Source organism: Mandrillus leucophaeus, unplaced genomic scaffold (genome assembly GCF_000951045.1).
Source record: "Mandrillus leucophaeus isolate KB7577 unplaced genomic scaffold, Mleu.le_1.0 Scaffold50, whole genome shotgun sequence".
Taxonomy (NCBI): Eukaryota; Metazoa; Chordata; class Mammalia; order Primates; family Cercopithecidae; genus Mandrillus; species Mandrillus leucophaeus.
The window spans coordinates 8,933,836-8,955,673 of record NW_012105365.1 but is presented as its reverse complement, the minus strand read 5'-3'; the positions used below and the strand labels follow the sequence as shown (position 1 = coordinate 8,955,673).

The following is a 21,838-nucleotide window of genomic DNA, read 5'->3' as shown; positions in this document are numbered from 1 at the left end:
AATAACATTTTCATACAGTGTTAATTAGATCAAAGCAAACAAACGTCTTTTTAAAGTAAAATGAAATTTTTCTATGGTTTATTTTTTAAAAAAATATTTAACTCAAGAACACCACCAAAAACAAATAAACTCTAAAGCTTATTTTATATAAATGCTAAAATCTATTCAGTTTTTTCATCATAATGTATAACAAAACCAAGGACAGTGGAGTGAAATTATTATGTATTTTTGGTTTGTATAAAAGCTTGGAAAAATTATTTAGATTAATTCCCAGACTGTTTATTAAAACATTGTTGTTACTTATTTAAGACAGCAGTAATTGTTTAACCCCCTAGTCTCCCATGATTTAAATATTCTAATAGCCTTAACATGCTATTAATGTTAATAGATTCATTCTTTTATAACTATATTAGAAATTCATCATCTGCCTTTTAGTCATTTACATTGCAGAAAAAGTATTCTTATCATTCCATTAAAAAAACCGTTCATGTTAGTTACAGAAATCCACATACCTTTCTTTCTTTCCACAGCTCCTAGTAAAGTGCCATCTCATATGGATGCCAAATAATATTTCAAACAGAATTATAAAAAGCCTAGATATAATATATTTCAGCCACTATTTTCTACTGGGCAAAATTTTTAACTTACACAAAGTTCTTAACAGTTTTTAACTGTTCTTAACATAATAGATTTTATGGTGTTTATGCATATTCAACCAAACAAACTTCTTTTATTAATGTATTACAGAGATCACAAGGATTAGAGATGGGAATAAAACATTAAAACCTTTTATTTGGAGTTTACATGTGAAAACCAAATAGTCCTCAAAAGCTATTTTTTTTTCTTTATTTCATGAATGATTGGATCACTGTTATATTAATTTAATAATTAAGATGTTCATTTAACTTAGCTTATTTCATCTTCTTCCTTGTGGTACATTAACCCAGGAAAGTACAAATAACATGAACTCTTAGTAAGAAGGTAAGCTGGTAATAAGTAATTGAAACTTCTAAGATTATCAATTTATTTTATTCACTAGAAATGTATTTTTTGCTCAGATATTTGGCCACCCAAACATTTCAAAATAAACCCATAGACTCACCTCCATATGTAATATATATATACACATATTACTTACCTCAGTCAGATGTGGTGTAGGGTTAAATCCACAGAGATTACACACTTGATTCTTGCATTCAGTGCAAGTATTGAAGTTAGGAGCATCCTTAGAACCTATGTTGAGTTCAGTTTTGCAGACAGGACAGGTTGATTGTGGTTTGGGAGATCTCTCCAGTTTTGTGGGAAGGACAGCCTTTTGAGGCTCAGCTGTTAAAGATTTGCTATCCTTCATAAGTGGTGGCTTTTTTTCTGTTTCTGTTCTTTTTACTGTTGGAGCTTGATCAGCTTTGGGCTCTAATTTTTCAGCTGCTGGGGCTTTTGTTTCCTTTTTCACAGGTATAATTTTTGCAGGTGCTGGTGGTGCTTGACCTGTGGATTTGGGTGGCCCTTGTGAAGCAGGTGGCTGTGAAGGGGCAGGGGCTTGTTTCGTTGGGGCCCCTGGTCCACTTTGTGAATGAGGTCCAGGTTGACCTGCAGTGGAAATTAAATTTGATGCCTGGCTGAAGATTGATGCTCCAAACCCAAAGAGTTTCCCAGTCACGGTCTCTTGAGGAGTTGTAGGCTGTGATTTGGGGGCATCAGTAATACTTCCCAGATTCAGACTGAAACGTCTTGACTGCTCCTGAGGCTTTGGGGGCTGTTGAGGTGGGGGGACAGTTTGGCCAGCAGTAGGTCGTGGGCCAGGGGGTGTTGGTGACCCTTTTGGCATTGGCTTGGCATCTGGTTTAGGACTCATTTTGGTTTGTGCTTTCTTGGGCTCTTCCTTCTTTTGTACGGGGTCAACTTGTTTTTGACTTTTGCTCTCTGAACTAGGACCAGGATGTGAAATAATTTTTGAATCTGACGCAGGTCGAGGTATGGCTTTAGAATCAAATGGGGTGACTTTTTCCCCTGTTGGTGGAAAACTCTGTGAGGGTTTGGCAGAGTCTGTTTTTAGAGGAGGGGTTGTTTTCTCTTCAGCTTGTGACTGTACTTTGGAGCTTGGAATATCAGGTGTTGTTGCTGATGATGAAGATACAAAGTCTGTGGTTGGCTTTACCATCTTGGGCTGCTTTGGTTTATCATCAGCAACAGGGGCCTTGTCCTGCTCAGATGGGACAGAAGGTTCTTTGGGAGGGGCTGGCTTGGATGAAGAATCTGCCTCAGGAGGCTGCTTGGCCTTGGCTGAAGGAGAGCCATGGAGGGTTGGTTGTTTCACTAGTGGTGGCTTTTTAGGCTCAGGTACCTTGGAGAGATCCTGTTTTGGTGCAGCATCCTTCTTTGGGGAAGTCTGCTGTGGCTGTGGGGATGATTTGCTCACTGCTGATGTAGCGGTAACAGGTGCAGCCTTCGGTTTGGGCTGGGGTGATGATGGAACTGGAGCCAGATCCCCACCTAGAGCTCTTTTCATTTGACAGTTCAAACAGAGCCACTCTTTTACCTACAAATAAAATAAAACAATGGTCACCAAGACAATAATACTGTAAAAACACAAAAATGTTTTCAAAACATGCGTACTGCCATTTGAAGCGATGTCTCATCATTCAAAGCAGAAAATGCAGAGAAAATTATTTTAATAAATTGTTATTAAAATATAATTAGTGGGCCAGGCGTAGTGGCTCACATCTGTAATCCCAGCACATTGGGAGGCTGAGGTGAGTGGATCATGAGGTCAGGAGTTTGAGACAAGGCTGACCAACATGGTGAAACCCCGCCTCTACTAAAAATACAAAAACTAGCTGGGCATGGTGGTGTACGCCTGTAATCCCAGGTACTCAGAAGGCCGAGGCAAAAAAATCGCTTGAACCTACGAGGCTGAGCTTGCAGTGAGCCAAGATCATGCCGTTGCACTCCAGCCTGGGAGACAGAGTGAGACTCCATCTCAAAAAAAAATTATATATATATAAAATTTATATATATATATTCATATACATACATAAAATTTATATTTAATATATACATATATACCTATATGTATATATATCTATATGTGTATGTGCGTGTGTGTGTGTGTGTATCTATATCTCCTCAGGGGCTAAAGTACCCTATATTTTAAGGAATAAAGTAAAAATCAAAATATAGTTTTGTGTTTCTTCTAATGGTAATTCTGTTATTCTTTGCCTTTGATTTACTTAAATTTTTATTATTCCCAGAAATAGAAAACCATGTACAATTTTAAGAAAAAGCAAGTTTTATGTTTTTTTTCTTAACAAGCTTTCACAAAACTTGTTTTTTCTTAGATTATACATGGTTTACTATTTCTGGGAATAAAACATGTTAGATACCATAAATCAGTTATGAGAGTTATTTCCTCTATTGATGGCTCATAATCAATTTTAAGATATACAGCCCAGAGTAGGATTGCTAAATTATGAACATATTGCTAATTTTTAAAATTGGCAAAGCATTACTCCCCCCTCCAACGTGAAATTCAAATATTTTAAAATACAAATTGTTAACCATGCTGAGTTAGAAACAGGATATTCTCTATTAACAAAGTAAATAAAAAATAATAGCACTCCCTCAAATGATCACAAATAGCATGATTTAATAGAGGAAACATGGTTTCCTTAGAAATTTTATGAAGATACTTGAAAAAGCAATATGAGTAAGGAATGTACATATTTGACTGGTGATATATACATGTACGTGTATGCATGTGAATGGCAGAGATTTGTATATATATGACATATACATATACATATACACAATATGCAAATGCTTTTTTTGTATTGCATCTATTGTGAAAAGGTGTTGTGTTTATACTATATTTTAGAAGATAATTTAAAAGTACCTATGTTTAACATTTACCTTTTTTATTATTCTAAAATAATGTTTCCTTATAACTATTTTAAATATTACCAAAATAATTTTTGGTAATATTTTTTAATATAATTTATATAATTTATATAATTAAGAATATATAATTATACCATGATCCAACTTTCTCCACCCAATGTAACCAATGTAAATAATTTGGCACTGAAATTCTTTGTACAGAATGCTGCACAATGAAAAATATATATAAATATTAAGAGCACAGGCACCAGACAAATTTCCCACAGTACAAAACTGAAAAGTGTTCAGCTGGCAAACAGTACATTTTCTATTTTCAAACAATTTCTTTTTTAAAAAAAAATTGAATTAATCATTCCTAGACATTTTAAAACTGCTTTGAAATTATTTAAACTCATATACCAGTATCACAAGGCTTATTTTGCATTCTCATGGAAAGTAAACTTATGTTTGGAGAAGGTTAAATGAGATTTTCAATTTGAACTGAAATGTTATACTTCTGTTTTAAAATCTGAATCAAAAAGTAAAATTATGATATTGTTAAATATGGGTGGTAGGTATATGGATATTCATTCGTTCATTCAATTTATTTATTTATTTAGGGACACAGTCTCGCTCTGTCACCCACGCTGGAGTGCAGTGGCTTAATCTCGGCTCCCTGCAAGCTCCGCCTCCCGGGTTCACGCCATTCTCCTGCCTCAGCCTCCCGGATCGCTGGGACTACAGGCGCCCGCCACCACGCCTGGCTGATTTTTGGTATTTTTTAGTAGAAATAGGTTTTCACCGTGTTAGCCACGATGGTCTCTATCTCCTGACCTCGTGATCTGCCCGATTCGGCCTCCCAAAGTGCTGGGATTACAGGTGTAAGCCACCGTGCCAGCCATGGATATTCATTATATTTGTTTTCAATATGGGTATTATACACCTCTGTACTCACTATATTGTCTTAACCTTTCTATATGTTTGAAGCATTTCACAAAATAAATAGCTCTTTATACATATAAATATTTTAAGTCCCAAAACAATCAAACAATTGCTACTGCTACAAGTACCATGACAAAAGGCAGGCAAAAATGTAAGAACAATTTCACTCCATTTTCTTTCATGGAAGGAAATATGTCTATAAATATGCATCTACCCACTCACCCATATCCCCCACTATCAATGTCAACTCTGCTGTTCTACTGTGTGTTTTTCTCATTAATTTTCTTCCATAGCCTCACATGATCACCTCATAATCATGCAGCCAGACAAAATAAGAAAAATATAATTAAAGGCATAATTCTTACATGTATAGTCACTGACATTTTTCTATAAAATACCTATTACATGCAAGATCTGTATCCATATTAACTAGTTTAATTTATAAATTTCCAGGATTAGTAATTTTCATTAACATTAATTGCTTTTATGCTTTTTAACAACTGTCATAACCAAAGTAGTTTCAAAATAAACAATACTTATTCTTTTATTCAAATATGTATTGAGCACCTTCTACAAGGCAAATACCACTGAATAAAAGGTGCAAAAATCAGGCCGGGTGAAGTGGCTCAGGCCTATAATCCCAGCACTTTGGAAGGCCAAGGTGAGCAGATCCCCTGAAGTCAGGAGTTTGAGACCAGCCTGGCCAACATGGTGAAACATTGTCTCTACTAAAAATACAAAAATTAGCCAGGCGTGGTGGTGCATGCCTGCAGTCCCAGCCATTCAGGAGGGTGAAACAGGAGAGTTGCTTAAACCTGGGAGGCGGAGGTTGCATTGAGCCGAGGTACACTCCATCCTGGGTGACAGAGCAAGACTGTCTCAAAAAGAAAACACACAAACAAAAAAAGCAGCAAATATCCCTGTCCTGATGAAGGCGATATAACAACCAAACAAGTGAATGCATACGACAATTTCAAGGTTATGGTAGATATCATAAGTGGGATTTGAACAATGAGAACACATGGACACAGGGAGGAGAACATCACACACCAGGGCTTGCTGGGGGGTGGGGAGACAGGGGGTGACAGCATTAGGAGAAATACCTAATATAGATGATGGGTTGGTGGGTTCAGCAAACCACCATGGCACGTGTATGCCTATGTAACACACCTGCACGTTCTGCACATGTATCCCAGAACGTAAAGTATAATAAAAAAAAGAGATTAAAAAATTATGACATAAAATCCCAATTCAAATTGCTTTAAAAAGAGAAAACAATTATCTTTAGATAATAGTCAGTGGACTATACAGATGGCAGAATTAAAGCCTCATCATATTTTCTAACAGAATTTTCTGATAGACTTGATTAAATAAAAATTTTAAGCATCACTAAACACATACAAGAAATAAATTTAAACCTGCACAAAAAATAAAGTACAATGAATGAAGAGAAGATATACTCGAAAAAAGAACTGAATAAATATTCTACATATAAAAAAAAAATCTGATGATATTGTGGTGATTCTTTGCTGCTAGTTTCTCTTTTTTTCCTCTGAAAAATGTCTTGGGATGTATTTGGTTTGATTGGTAAAATTCTAAGTTTCTTTGCAATCTGAACATTGAAGCTTCATACATAGCCAGTAGGCCCTAACATTATCTTTGGACAACTATAAAATTAGAACACTACCAGACATATTTAATGTATGATGTATATCAACACTGGGACACATTTTATACTATCTTTATTCCAAAATCAAATGATTCTCTGTGGTTTATAAATGCACATGGATATATCTGTACCTAAGCAGAGTTAGGAGAGTTAGTAAAAGAAAGTGGAAAATAGGAGTCACTATCCCTTCACAGGGAGAGAATTCTGCTTCTCTCCTAATATACCCTTGGCTTGAACAGACTCCACCCCCTCATCTTTTGTCCTTTAAATGACCACATTTATTTTAACTTTGATAAACAACACAGAAAAGATATTTGATCCATCAGTTTTTGCCCCTCATTGCTATAATACAGGTTGAAATCATTATCTATGGCTAGCACAACATAAAAAGCTTTTATCCTCTTAGGATTTTTTAGAAAGCACCTTCTTTTTATTTAATTATACTGGCCAAATCTATTGAAGGTAGAAACGATTTGTATTTCAGCACTTAACAATCTTATACTGAAAACAGCGCATTTGCAAGCCCCTGATTCAACTGACAAAAAGAAAAAAAGCAAAGAATCTTTCCTATACATTGACCAAATGAAAAAGTCCATAACCAGCCCCAGCATTAACATCACAAACCATCATTGATGTCAGTCAGGTCTTTCACAGTGCACTTAGGGTGAACAATGGATAGTAACACTCCCACTGCTTTCTCAGTTATCCAAGTTCAAAATCTCACAATATTTTTACCACATTCCCATTTATTCCGAAGTGGGTCTGGATTGCTTGTGAAAGGTTCTCTCACATTTCCAAAGCCACTGTCTCTCATTTGGCCATTATTATTCCTCAAACACTTCACATTAAACCTGTTTAATACTATCACACCCCTTCTAACCTCAATGCCTCAATGAAAAGTAAAAATTTTTAAAAGAAATTTAACGTATATAATTCTGTTGGTGTTCTTATGCTAGTATTTATGTAATTCTGTAATTTCCAAGGCTGTATCTCCCCAAAGACTCAAAACAACAAACTGTAAAGACTTACTCATAGTAGTCTTTCTATTAATCTCTAGTGTATAAATGACACTTTAAGCATCAGTTATGTTCATAAACATTTTTTGAACTGGTTTGAATTAAACAAATTAATTTAAAATGTTTAACTGTGCTCTGTGTTTACTGTGAATCTCCCACTGTTCAGCCAACCTGTACAGCATTCTCAAGATGCACGCCATTCTCCATAGAACCCTACTTTGTACCTTAGGCCACTGAAAACCTATTCTCATTTTGATTCAGATTGAAGAGTCTCTCATAATTACAACATCTGCTAGCCATAAATATTTTTCCTGCCTGGAGATAATCACTGTTTTGTTTCACTTCCAAAATTAAACCTTTATCTCTAATACTGAGTAGAGACATACCTGCCACAGATACTTTCTGCCAGTTACACATAGTACCTATAATACACTTGGTCCCTTCGTTCTGCATGATTGGGTTTTCATCTTCTAGAGCCATAAATGAAAACCTTAGATGATTTTAGTCCTTATCACTTCCTCCCCATGCCTGATTCACAGAAGATGGAGAAGTCAGACAGACAATCTCTGCAGCTATGCCTGATTCACAGAAGATGGCTTCCACAAAGATTTCCTAAACAACTTCCCAAGTGCCCTGTCAAAAGTGGCACTGCCTCTCCAACATTATACTACCATCCACATCCATTTGACAAATAGTGGAAGAAATGGAATAAACTCTACCAGGAGAGCCTACAACCATATCAATGTGTCCTGAAATGACTCTTACTTCAATGTGCAAACATTAAAAGGAAAGAATCCAACTGTCTTAGATAGATTTGTCAAGCCTGAACTTTTCCTAAATTCTAGATTTTGTATGACAAATAAGGAAAAATAGTCATCTTTGCTTTCCCTACCTATAGCCTTACTTACAGAAGGTGCGCAAATGAAATTCAAGGTGTGAAGATACAACTGTTTAATGAGCTATTTAAACTCAATTATCTCTATGGAAAGAAACAAAAGAAAGGCATAAAAGTATTTGTTCCTTTAGTCTTCTGATTTAATATGCTATATAAATGGGGGTAAGAAGATGATCAGACAGGATTTCTGCTTATTCTGAGGCCACCGTGTATTCTAATGTGGATCTGCATATAATTCCAACACACCTGTCTGCTTAATTCAATTCCTGCAGTTATATTTTGTTAAGGTTTTGTTATGTATGAGAGATGTCAAATATAGTAATACAAGTTCATTGGCTAAAGCCTTTGATACATAATCATAAGCACCCTATTTACATTTTTCAAGAAGTACTACTTGAAGGTTTAATTGTGAACTTCACATAAAGAGTATCAATTAATGGTGCCACTTTCAAAATAAAGTATCAAAGTTATTGATTACCAAAAAATTATATTCTGATTTTTAAGAGTGTATCTTCAGTAATGACTCAAAATAATCAACTTGATACATCTAAGCAATGAAGTGAATTGATAGATTTGGGGGTTTCAGAACTAAAGCATATTCCTGCTCAGAATTATTATTAATTTATTAAGATTCAAAACAGAATGGAAGCCCTTTCCCTCCCACACACATACACAATTCCAGAAAGCATAATGACTAACATCCTCTCTTCTATGTAACTCTAACTGGAAAATTTAAACACATCTACATAATATTCATAATATGATCTCTGCTCAATTACATAGCCATAGTACTTGGAATAATGAAACATCAAAAGAACAAACATAATGTTAGGAATTTATATTTGCTCCTTTTCATACTGTTCACATCAGCTGTTAAATACATTTTCTTCAATCGTGCTCTTTTCCTGTCTTTGTACAATGGAACCTGTTGGGCTCTTACTTTTAAACTCATCACAACTAAACTTTTCTGCAAACCATAACATCTAAATGGACTATTTACTCCATCAAAGCAGTATTCCCATCCTCTCTTACCTGAGTCATGATTCCCAGTCAACTTTGGGCTCCTCTCACGTTTACGTAAATGCTATCCATCTTTTACAATCCACATTGAATTTCCTCTTTTGTCATGTATTATTCCATCATCAATGAACATCTGCTGTTTTTCAACTATCACAGTACCATTATACCCTGAACCACAGCATTTAAATTCAAATATGTAGTGGTTTACAGTATTTTCCAATTGTTTTCTCTTGTCTCCTCATATAAACTTTTAAAAGATGTAAACATGGTAGGGCATGGTGGCTCACATCTGTAATCCCAGCACTTTGGGAGGCCAAGGCGGGCGGATCACCTGAGGTCAGGAGTCCAAAACCAGCCTGGCCAACATGGCGAAACCCTGTCTCTACTAAAAATACAAAAATTAGCCCAGCATGCTGGCATGTGTCTATAATCCCAGCTACTGGGGAGGCTGAGGCAGCAGAATTGCTTGAACCCAGGAGACAGAGGTTGCAGTGAGTTGAGATCATGCCACTGCAGTCCAGCCTGGGAGAAATAGCTAGACTCCATCTCAAAAAAAAAAAAAAAAAAAAAGAAAAAGAAAAAAAAAGAGCAAACACGTATGCTTACTCTTACCTCTATGTTAGATACCAAGTAATTTTTAGATATTATTTAATGGCAAACTCTGCAAAAGGCTTTTGTCCTATTTCTCATCATATTATTTTAAAATACTTATTGAAGACCTTCAATTACTTTGAATACCAAAAATATATAATACAACCAGACTAAAGGTTTTAAAAATCAGTATTAGGAAGATGAAATTGAGATAAGGCTTGATAATAGATTATGTTTTCTGCTACTCAAGGACTGCTCAAGCCACCTGAGCTCCCCCACAGAGGCACTTAGTCCCCAACAGCAGTTTGGATTCAGATGACTCACTGTAGTAGACATCTTTAGCTATTCATATTCATGCATAACTTATTTTGGTTAAAAACTAGACAATAGCATTTCTCAGAACTGTGACAGCATACTCAGCAACTTAATAAAACAATTTTCTTTAAAATAATACATCTAGAAATTGAATGGATATCTCCTCTCTGAAATTGCATGGATTACAATTTCTGCTATGTAATTCAGTAGCCATAAACAAACTTTGTAAAACATAAACTAAATACACCCTCTTTTCACCATAATAATGCTAACTGAATGCTAGCAATAACATTTCTAAATCATTACAAATAGGATCAAGTGATAAAAGCATATTTTAATATGTTTGTCAGGATTGCCCTCCCCCCTGCAAAAAAAAAAAAAAACCTGACACTTTCACCAAAGCACAATTTATAAAATAATTACAGTACACGGATATGAAAGTGTATCCATACTGTATCACAATTACACAAAGAGAGGAGGATCTCAAATCAGTAAACTGGACTTACATACATTATGCATTAACACTTCTAAACTGCCTCTCATGCGGTGAATTCAAACCTTTACACCTCAGTTGATTAACACACACCTAGGTCTACCACAAAATATTGCAGCCTGTGATCCAAGGGTTCCAATTAGACAGTGTTTGTGTACGTATCTGAATAGTTTACTGCATTGTCCTCTTATTATTTCATTTAGAAATAACAAAAGATTACATTGGGGAAGAGAATCAAAGGTCTAAATATGAACTCATTCTATATGCTGAAAGCAGCATATCTTTAAATCAGATGCTCACTAGAATTAAGCCAATTACTTGCATGTTGACTTGAGAAGGAAATAAACACATTTTTAAAAATATATTAAATCACTGGGTGCAGAGGCTCATGCCTGTAATCTGCACACTTTGGGAGGCCAAGGAGGGGCAGATCACCAGGGGTCAGGAGTTCAAGATCAGCCTAATCAACATGGTGAAACCCTGTCTCTACTAAAAATACAAAATTAGCCAGGTGTGGTGGCACATGCCTGTAATCCCAGCGACTCAGGAGGCTGAGACAGGAGAATCGCTTAAACCTGGGGGGCAGAGGTTGCAGAGAACTGAGATCACGCCATTGCACTCCAGCCTGAACAACAAGAGTGAAACTCCGTCTCAAAAAAAAGATAAAAATATATGAAATCCTTAAATATATTAAGGCTTCTATAAAAAGAATGTTCATAAGGAACTTTTAGCTTATTTTAGCTCTGTGAATAGACACTCCTTACAACTGTCAATTATTAAAATTTTACATAGATATATATATAACCATTTAATAGTATATTTAGGAAAAATCTGATTTTAACATGATTAATCTGTATTAAATTATTTTCAAAAATGTTTTACAAATCTTACCTACATTTTTCGTTGTAATTTATTTCCTTCTGTCTATTTCTTTAACCCATTTACAGGATAGATTAACTATCCTGTCAATAAGTTAAAAACTTTAAATAAATTTTAAAAGATCTACACATTAAAAATTTTCCTCAAAAGTACAATTACAGAACCCTAATCACGTGTTCACATAGTAAAGCCTGCTACTTGATTTCTTTAAATTGTGTTGCATAAGTAGAAATCTGTTCGTAAGAGTTGTTTTAAGTATTCAACTGGTAATGCTTACTTTGCTGAACAAAGAGAAGTGCCATATTTCTATAAATTGTATTGCAAGTGATTTTTTTTATTAGAGAGAAAGAAAGAATAGGAAAGGTACTTTACTACTTTATATTGAAGTGAGAACTGATCTCATCTATATGTACTTTTTCATATTCTCCTTTACAAACAAGATTCCATCTTAAATTGCTAAGCATTTGGTTCTCTTTTTAGACTCTGAATTCTACTTCTGACAGTGGCCCGTTAAAGTTATGGCCTTCATCATCTCTAGTCTCAATTTTGAACAGAGTGGCCTGCTCAGAGTAGGAGTTCACAGCTTTCTTAGAGAGCAAAGAAGTATGAATCAATGTAAGACTCTGGTTTGGACAGAAGTATGTATGAAGGCAAAAAACAAGTACTCTTAAACCTCGATTTTTTTAAACTAAGTATTCTGAAAATATCCCTGCCAAGAACGTTAAATTCTTTTTAACTTTAAGGATATGTAAATATACACACATGCATACACTTGCCATAACCCAGAAATTTAGAAAATGGTATCAAATAATGGAATCAAATAATCCAATCAAGGACAATGTGATCTCCCATAAAAAGGTAATAAATTTTGGGTCAGCAAATCTCACTTCTTGTATGGGATCCATTACCAAGTAATTCTGTGACTGTGCAAAAGTCATTCAAATTCTTAAACCCAGTTTTCTTATCTACCAATGGAGTCAATAATGATGGTGCTATCCCTATCTGCCTATTAGAATGTTATAAAAATTTTTATCAGTAGTGGTAATAGTGCTAATAGTAATAACAATGAATGTTTACCTATAATTTTAATTTCAGAGCCCTTCCACTTATATTGCCAAATGTGATTTTTAGCGAATGAATACTCTCGCATTACAAATAATGAAACTAAACACTTTTAAAAAAATAAAGTCACCTGACCAAATCACACAACAAATAAGTAGCTGATCTAGGTAGGATTCATACCCACGTTGCCCAAGTTTAAAATCTCATATTTTCCAGTTTTCCAAAGCACCATCTTATAATTAATTGATCAAGAAACATGGCAGATTTCAAAATACTATAATATGAACTCTGATTTTCTTAATCTCTTTACTCATCTTTAAAATGTAGATACCACCTCATTAAAAGAGCATAAAATGATGAAATGCATATAAAGTGCCTAGTGCACAGTTTGAAATGCACGGTGTTCTAACTACAATCTCTCTTCCCTGTGACAAGAGACCAAACTCCTTTCTTATTGAAGTAAGATAAGATAAAGACAAGAAACATTGTTTGTAGTGAAAATGTTGCTTCCTCATCAAAGGTAACGAGACGTACTTTTCAGTGAATTCATAGTCATGTCACTAAGAGTGGACATATGTGAGAGGCAGAGCTAGGACCAGAACCCATATTGACTGACACCTTACTGATGCACTTCATACTATTATTACTTTAAGGATAACTAGTATAGACTTCTAATAGATTATTTACCTCTTTATCTTCAATGTAATAATATATTTGAATCTTTTCTAAATGTAGCTCATGTATCTAAACTAAAGATATCAAGAGAATTTAGTTATAAATTAAAGATGTGAAATAGGGAACTGTTAGATATGTGTGCTTTCTCAAGGAATATAAACAATGAGCAAGTTACCCCATTACTATATTCAGCTTACTGATTCAATAAATATATATATTTTTTTTTTTGAGAGAGAGAGAATTTCACTCTTATCGCCCGGGGTGAAGTGCAGTGGCGTAACCTAGGCTCACTGCAACCTCCGCCTCCCAGGTTCAAGTGATTCCCCTGCCTCACTCTGACTCTAGAGTAGCTGGGATTACAGGCACCCACCACCACGCCCAGCTAAATTTTTGTATTTTTAGCAGAGACAGGGTTTCACCATGTTGGCTAGGCTGATCTCGAACTCCTGACCTCAGGTGATCCACCCACCTCAGCCTCCCAAAGTGCTGGGATTACAGGCATGAGCCACTGTGCCTAGACCCAATAAATGATCTTAATGGTGGGTACCTGCCTTCACAGCAGAACATCTGTTCCTACCAAGCTAATAATACATAACAACAGGCTTACTAGACATTATGAAAGTTGGCTCTCCAGAAAGATACCTGAAACATCTAGTCATTCAAAAGCTGAAAGTAAAAAAAAAAAAAAAAAAAGGCTTTGGTTCTAATGATTAAATTTATGTATGTATATAATATTAATATTACATATAATGTATATGCCTAGGTGTATATTAAAATATAAATCCAGGGAATATGCAAATTGGATCACATCAAAGATGAGAGATAAACAAATATAGTGTTCATAAACATAATTAAACAATACATATTTTTAAATGATTGAATTATATTTATTTAATTTCATTAGAAAACTACTTTAAATAAAGGTAAATTCATTTTGTTATAATTAGGATATTCTCACTTTAAATAGTATGAACAATACCATAGAGATTATCAGAGAACTGCAAAAAAACCAATATACTTTGTTTTCCAAAAACCTTATGCATAGAATCTAGGTACTTTATTTTTCTCTATTGGCTTCATGCAAACATTAGGACCAGTTAAAGCATACATGGCTGTGACAAGCAAAGAATGAACAAAGAAACTGACCAAACTTGGCATCACAGGCTTAAAATATTTCAAATCCTCATTGTTATTTGGAATGAAAAATTCTTGACATTTCACTAAGAAGAATACCAAGGCTGAAGATGTAAAAATGAAGAATCAAGTCCTTTAGCCCTTTATGTCATATACTTGTTTAAGCATTTGATGATTTAGAGTTTTTAAATTATACCAGTGTTAATTTTAGTTATAACATGAATTTTAAAAATAAAAACATAGTGCATAAATGTATGACATAAAAAGTAAAATCCTCCCTCATTATTACCAAATCTTACTTTCTGGAATCAATCAATATTAACTTTTGCTTTTAGTTTTTCTTGTGGTTGCCATTAGAATATCAAATAGTAGGTTTTGATTTTATTTTTTACATATAAATTAAAAATCTAATATATTTTTACCTTGTTATCCAAGGTGAATTTTTTCATAAGACAACATTATACTATTACCTGTTTTTAGGAATAGAAATAGCTCCTTATGCTGTGGATTTCTTAAAATGCTCATTCCTCTACATCCACATTCCTCTACATCCACATTACAACAGGCAGGAGTGAAGAAAACATCTCAGAGTTATCCACACTCTTGGGTACATTCACACCCTTTCCTTCCTTAGTACCCTCACCCTTGACCCACAGCCTCAGTTAGGACTACAGCCACCGATTAGAATTTTAGTCACCATTAAAAATTCTAGATTGCCAAGTAACTCATCAATTTCAGACCGTAATCACCCAATAGAAGGGAGTGAGGGAACCCTACAACCCAACCCCATCCCTCTCTTGGAACATACTACAACCGTCCCCTACTTCAATTTTCTTCATAACACATTGTCATCTGTCTCACCATATGTTGTATTTATTTGTGACTCTTACTAGAATACATGCTCCATAAGGGAAGGATTTTGCCAACTTTGTTCACTCTTGTATTCCCAGAGTCAAGAACATGCCTGAAGTATGGTAGATGCTAAGTAACTAAATACTTTTTTTCTTTTGTTTTTTAACTCTATATAATCTGGGAAAATTCTAGGTCCTTATTTTTCAGACCATTAATTGAGTTCCTTTTGTTTACCCTCAGCCAGTCCATTGAAATTTGTGTATGTTAACTATAAAGGAAATACCTTCTTACATATCTCTCAGGAATAGTAACAATTTTCTTACATTATTTGAAGAATGAACTTTTTCCTATGGGGTTGTTATTTTTGTTATTGTTTCTATCAGTTCATGTATGTCATTCATGCGGTGTTATTGCAAAAATGTCTAGTTAGGCTTTTAATCCACTCATAGGTAATCAACAGTTTTTTGTCTGTTTGTAGACAGTTCTGCTTCCCCATTTGTTCTCTACTTAGAATGAGAGAAAACAGGACGGCAGGGGGTCGGTATCTGAGTAAGGACAGTTTTACTCTGATGGTAATAATTTAGAGCATTTGACTCACAGATGAGTAATGTTCTATTTGTTTTCTTTTTTGCAATACCCCTTTGTGGAAGAGGAGCATCACCTCCACTTCTATTCTTCCTTTTGAAGGTTCTATTTTTCTCATGGGGGCCTTTCCTCAGGCAGGTCAGCCTTTCATTTGTGGATTAATCTCTGGCTTTAGCCTGAAGGGGTTCCTCCTATATCTTGTCTTCCCAGTGAAGATTAAGAGACCAATTGTCCTTTTGTTCCTACTGCAGTTCTGCAATTTATTCTTTGATTGCTACCCACATCCCACTACTGCTTTTTATATTTTTTTATTCCAAGTTAGGGTTTCTCTGAGGTCTCCTGAGTAGACAATTGGACAGTGGTTTTCTCAGCTCTTTGTCCTTTCAATTTTCTTTCTACCTTCAAGGAATTCTTCAACATACCAACTTAACGTTTTTGGAGCTCCTTCACATTTCTTGGAATGACTACACTTTAAATCTTTTTAAAAGTGGGACTTGAAGATAGAGGACATGAGCATGTGTGTGCTCAGTCCTCCTTTTTAAGAGGAACTGTGTGGCAGTTTTTGCTTAGAATTTCAGGTAAAAAAAAAAGTCTTTGTGCTAAAAACAGCAAGCAACTAAAAAGAGAACATCCTCTTTTCTAAAAGTTCTTTCAGTTACTTCACCATCAGGAATGTCTTACAGGCTTTTTCTCTCCACAGATTCCAGCCTCCTGACATTTGGCATAGCTCCACTATTTTCTACCAGCTCTTCCGAACAACTTATCTCCATTTCTCTTACTAGAAAAATATGATGCAACAGGATTATCCACCGAAAGGTCATGGCCAGTTAAGCCATTTTACCCAACTAAAGAATTTCGGTCATTTTTTGTTTTGTTTTGTTTTTCATTAAGTGGAGAAAGTTCATATGAAAGTTGATATATGCAAGTCAAGGAGTTTTTTGTTTGTTTGTTTTAGCTCATTAAAGGTGGCTATGGATTTGTTAGACAAAATATCTGGCTTCTGCAAAAAAACTGACTCATATATGTGCCATAGTGACTAAAAAAAAAAAAATGTCAAGAAAACTTTGCTTAAATCCATTTTAATCCCTAACATTTGGTTTATTTTCAACATTCTGAAAAGTGACAAGTCATTTTCACTTATTACAAAAATTAATAAGAGTTGGGAAATTTACCAAACATTAGAGACAGGCCTTTAGATCTCTGTTCCTAAATATATCTTGAGTAAGGCTATTTATCAAAAGAGATAAAGTAAACCAACAAAAACAACATACTTCTGCCTCCAATTAGAAAGCAAATGTTCAGGTTCTGTGTCAACATGCAAGCCCAAAGAGAGGGAAAATATTAGAGAGATTTATTCAATTAATGGGCCCACAAGAAGAGATGCGGCTATACACTCCACTGGTCAAGGTCTAGGCATCAAAGGTCTAGGCTTGGAGCCAGTGGATTCCTAAGGCTTGTCTGGAACAGCATACATCTTGATAGCCTCCAGAGAGGGCAGTTAATTTAAAGGCAATCCTCTTCACATAGATGTTTGGGTTGCCTAAAGTGCTCATGTGTGGCAGGGGCGGGTCGGGGGGTGATGATTGGTAAGTTCGGAACTAAGGGAGTAAACACGTCCCCTTCCCTAAAGCTTGTGGTTGAGTGTAGCTAATTATCCAGTCCTTCCTTCATTCCCAGACCTGGTAGTCATTAGAGAGCCATGATGGTCACAAGCAAACATAGTCATAATTCTGATAGACTGGTAACAAAAAACGTTGGCGAAATTCTTCCTTTTTCCAGGAATGGTAAATGTATCTATTTCACCCATACATCACGCAAGCAAAGAGCTACGTGCATATAAACATCAAGTTGGAAAATAATAAATTCATGTAATTGTACCAAAGGATGTCCAGCTTCTGTCTTTATCTTGCATAGAAAAAGGGTTTACTCAATCTGAATATTTGAGGGCAACTTTACCTAGAGTGTTACATCCTCTTTGGAAGATGAAGATTTACTTTTTCATGGATACATATGAAAGTTACGGTGTTTACACCACAACATAAGTGGTGGTTGTCCCCAAAATTTCACCTACCTTATCTCCTATAACAGAAGTTTAGAGTCTCTCTCTAGAGCTCTAACTTCTCAATTCTGACCGCCATATAATTTAGGATTTTGAGAAACTGGCCATTTGGTAGGCAGTATTAGAAAAGACGCCTTTCTAGAGTTCAGAATTGGAACTTTTGATTGCATTTTTTTCTTAAAGGAAAAAAAATCAATGAACGTTAAAACGAAATGATATCACCAATACTATTGATCCAAAGTCTTTAGATGGTTGCCTCAGCATCTAAGAATTTATAATATTGTTATCTATGTAAAAAAGAATGTATAATAAATTTAAAGGCCAAATTTGTTTCAAATATTAAGATTATCTATTGCAATATATTGCAACTTTAAAAGAACTTCACATATCTAAAATACTTTCTCATGCAAATTTTCAGTTAATCTTCCAGTGTGTGTAGCAGAGAACATGTTATTATTTTCATATGTCAAATGGTGCCACTGTAACAGAAAGTGTAAATGGCTTGTCCAAGTTTATTCAGTCAATAAGGAAATGCCTGCCTTTACATAGCTAGTGAGTCCCTCTACCTGCCCTTATATTCCCAGCTTCTTCCATGCTCATTTATGTGTGTTCAAATTCTTATCTTTCATATTCCCAGCTCACATACTTCACCTTTCATGAAGATAGCTCTAATATCCCCACTGATGGTGATGGTTTCTTCCTTTGACCCTATAACATTTCATCTCTCTTCCTACCATAAGTAAACTGATTTGGAATCAGAATGATTGACTTCTGTTTGGGAATATACTATCTGGGTGATCCTCACAACTAAACTAACTATAGTAACTATTTGAATGCCAGCTTCCTCATTGGTATAATAGAGAAGAAACATATATGTCCATAAAATTATGAGTTTAATTTTAATAAAACAAAGGACTCTGTGAACTAGAAAGCCCTATTCAAAGTTACTTTGTATGGCAATAAATATATAGATGTTCTTTTTATGTACAAGTTGTATTTCCCCTATGTATGGTTGAGAGAAGACTGCACATCTAACAAATATTTGATTCTCCCATAGCATTCAATAATGCTTTGTAACGAGGCATTTGATACAAATTAGTACAATCAACTATCAAATGTATATCATATTAATTGAGGTACCTTTCAAACAGTAGGAAGCTCATCACTACCTGCTAAACGTGTAAGGCTAAAATCTGACTTCAACCTATTTCCAATCTCACTGCCCATTTCTTTTCCATCACCCTAGCTAACCTACATTTATTCTTGACTCCCTAAAATACACTCTGTACTTTTGGAGTTCCAACTTTGGGCCCAAATTATTACACTGTTTCATGTCCTATATCTATTGAAATAGTGCCCATCCTTATATGCCCAGCTCAAATGCCATTTTCCCCATGAAGTTTTCCTTAATCTCATCCCCTGGAAATGAGCACTTTCTACTCTGAAGTCCATAATATTTATTCATATCTCTCACAGCTCTTATCATCTGGTCACATATTCTATTTTCTTGTGCATGTATTATCTAGTAATTTTTAATCTGTTAAGATCAATATTCATGTTTTAGTTATCTTTCTATCCCACCAAACATATAACAGAATATCTTTCACATAGTAGGTATTCAAATAATATCTGTCTTTCTTATATTGGGTGTAGAAATAACATATACAGCTTAAATTTCTAGCTGCATATTTCTGCCTTGTAAATTGCCACAAAACCAAGACAAATCCAAACACTATAAAATGATCATCTATCATTTGAAGTCATTATTACTTCACATTCCTATAAGGAGAGTATAATATGGGGAGAAGCATATTTCACCAAAACTTAAAAAGCTACATATATGTATATATAAAAAACATTTGTGTATATATACGTATATATATAAAATACTTATATTCTGATTTTCTCCATAAAATCAAATGCAGCATATTCTTATTAATTGTAGTTTTATAAGTAAATGATTATTTATTTGAAAAGTTAAATTACTCAATACTACTTTTGTTTAAAAATGTAAGTTACTTTAGAAAACCCAAAAGTTGATATATTTTAAACTTGCATCATTTTTTCATAAGTATCACATTAACATAAATTAGCAATGATCATCATTATTGTTATTATCATGATATATTTCATTTATAACAAAAGTATACAAGCTTCACGTCTCAGGGATATTTAAATCACATAATCCTTCATTGCCTGCTATCAGTTACTTCCTGGGGTGCTTGCAGATGTAATGCACAGAGAGTCCACTAACAGTTGTCCTCCAGACAGGCTAAATGATTTCTGTGTCTTCTCATTAAGCAGAGGCTATTAGATCTCTTTAAAAAATGAATCTCTCATATTCTCTTAGATCTTAAACCTCTTCTCTATTTATATGCTCATCATTACCTACTAAATGTGAAAAGCCAAAGTCTGACCCTAACCTATCTCCAACCTCACTGCCCATTTCTTTATACCATCTTCACTGTTTTATTCCTTAATGCCAGAGAATTTCTGAGTTTTTAAAAATGCTTTGTGTCTTCTTGTCCCTTCCCCTAAAAAGAATTCTGAATCTCTACCTATTAAAATGCCACATTATTCCAGGCCTTTTCATGCTGAACTAATATTAATACAGTCAGTTGACTTGCTGAGAACTACTCTTCTATCCTCAATCTGAATAAACAAACTTGTACTCATCTATATCACAATTAACCCTTTTATAATTTGATGAGTCAGAAAGTATTACCCAGTTAACCCTTGGAAACATAAGGCTACCCAGATTCAAGCCTAGGAGATATAAACTGTAATCTGAGAAGTCACCCATACATTCTGAATCTGCTCTAACAACTTCTTCCTTTTGTGAAATGATTTAATACTGTTATTAAAGACTCTCAACATGCCCTCATTTGATATATCAGAATTAGTGGCAGGGAAAAGGGATGTGCACATTACAAAGGATATTCAATTTTAAGTTAAAATTGTATTCAGAATTTGAAAACATTATCTACTTTTCTTTCTAACACAAATATAAATAACATTTATGAGTACCAAAATTTTGATAGGTAGGAAGACCAATGTAAAAGTCAAAGCAATGTCACTGTATGCTAAATAACAGTGTTGGTCTTACATATAGAGTGAAATGAGTAGGTGCTCATCATCTTTCAATCAATTTATATTTGTCTTATATGTCAAATTTTCAGAAATCATGGCAATGTTTGAGGCTTCTAGTTAGAGAAATATTAAAAAAAAATTACAACTGACAGAGAACAAAACAAAGGAAGGAGGGGAGAATCCAGAGAAAGACAATGCCATCATGTCATGTATGTGTTTAGTTAAGCATCATTTGTGTAAGATGATGATATGGCTGAAGAGTATGGACTCAGTGAATAAATGCACTTACCTCCACTAAATGAGGATTGGGATTAAAACCACAGAGGCTACAGACAGTGGTTTGACACTCAGTGCATGTGTTAAAATTGGCCTTTTCTGGAACATGCAACAGAAGTTCAGTGGTATTGCAAAGAGGACAGATGGTTTTAGGGAGGCCTTGTGAAAGAGGCTGTTTTGCAGATGGAGACATTGTTGGTGGCTGCAGAGGTTTTCCTGATCCTGTTTGGCTTACTGGTTTTGTAGATTGCTGAGCCAAGGGCTTTGCTGGGCTAGGCTGTTGAGCTGAGGGTTTTGCTGAGCCAGGCTGTTGGGGTGGGGGCTTTGCTGAGCCAGGCTGTTGGGGTGGGGGCTTTGCTGAGCCAGGCTGTTGAGGTGGGGGCTTTGCTGGACCAGGCAGTTGTGAAGG

General features: G+C 35.0%; 1 protein-coding gene across 1 annotated transcript in view; it reads right to left on the bottom strand.

Annotated features, from left to right (window-relative positions):
* The window catches only part of LOC105550981 (protein piccolo), a gene marked incomplete at its 3' end in the record, with an annotated part of 283,932 nt that overhangs the window by 254,274 nt on the left and 7,820 nt on the right, over window positions 1-21,838 (bottom strand). The window contains exons 3-4 of the mRNA XM_011996071.1: window positions 21,443-21,819; window positions 1,139-2,539 (exon numbers count right to left, since the gene is read on the bottom strand). Of these exons, the coding sequence (XP_011851461.1) occupies window positions 1,139-2,539; window positions 21,443-21,819 (1,778 nt within the window). The remainder of the gene's footprint in view (window positions 1-1,138; window positions 2,540-21,442; window positions 21,820-21,838) is intronic.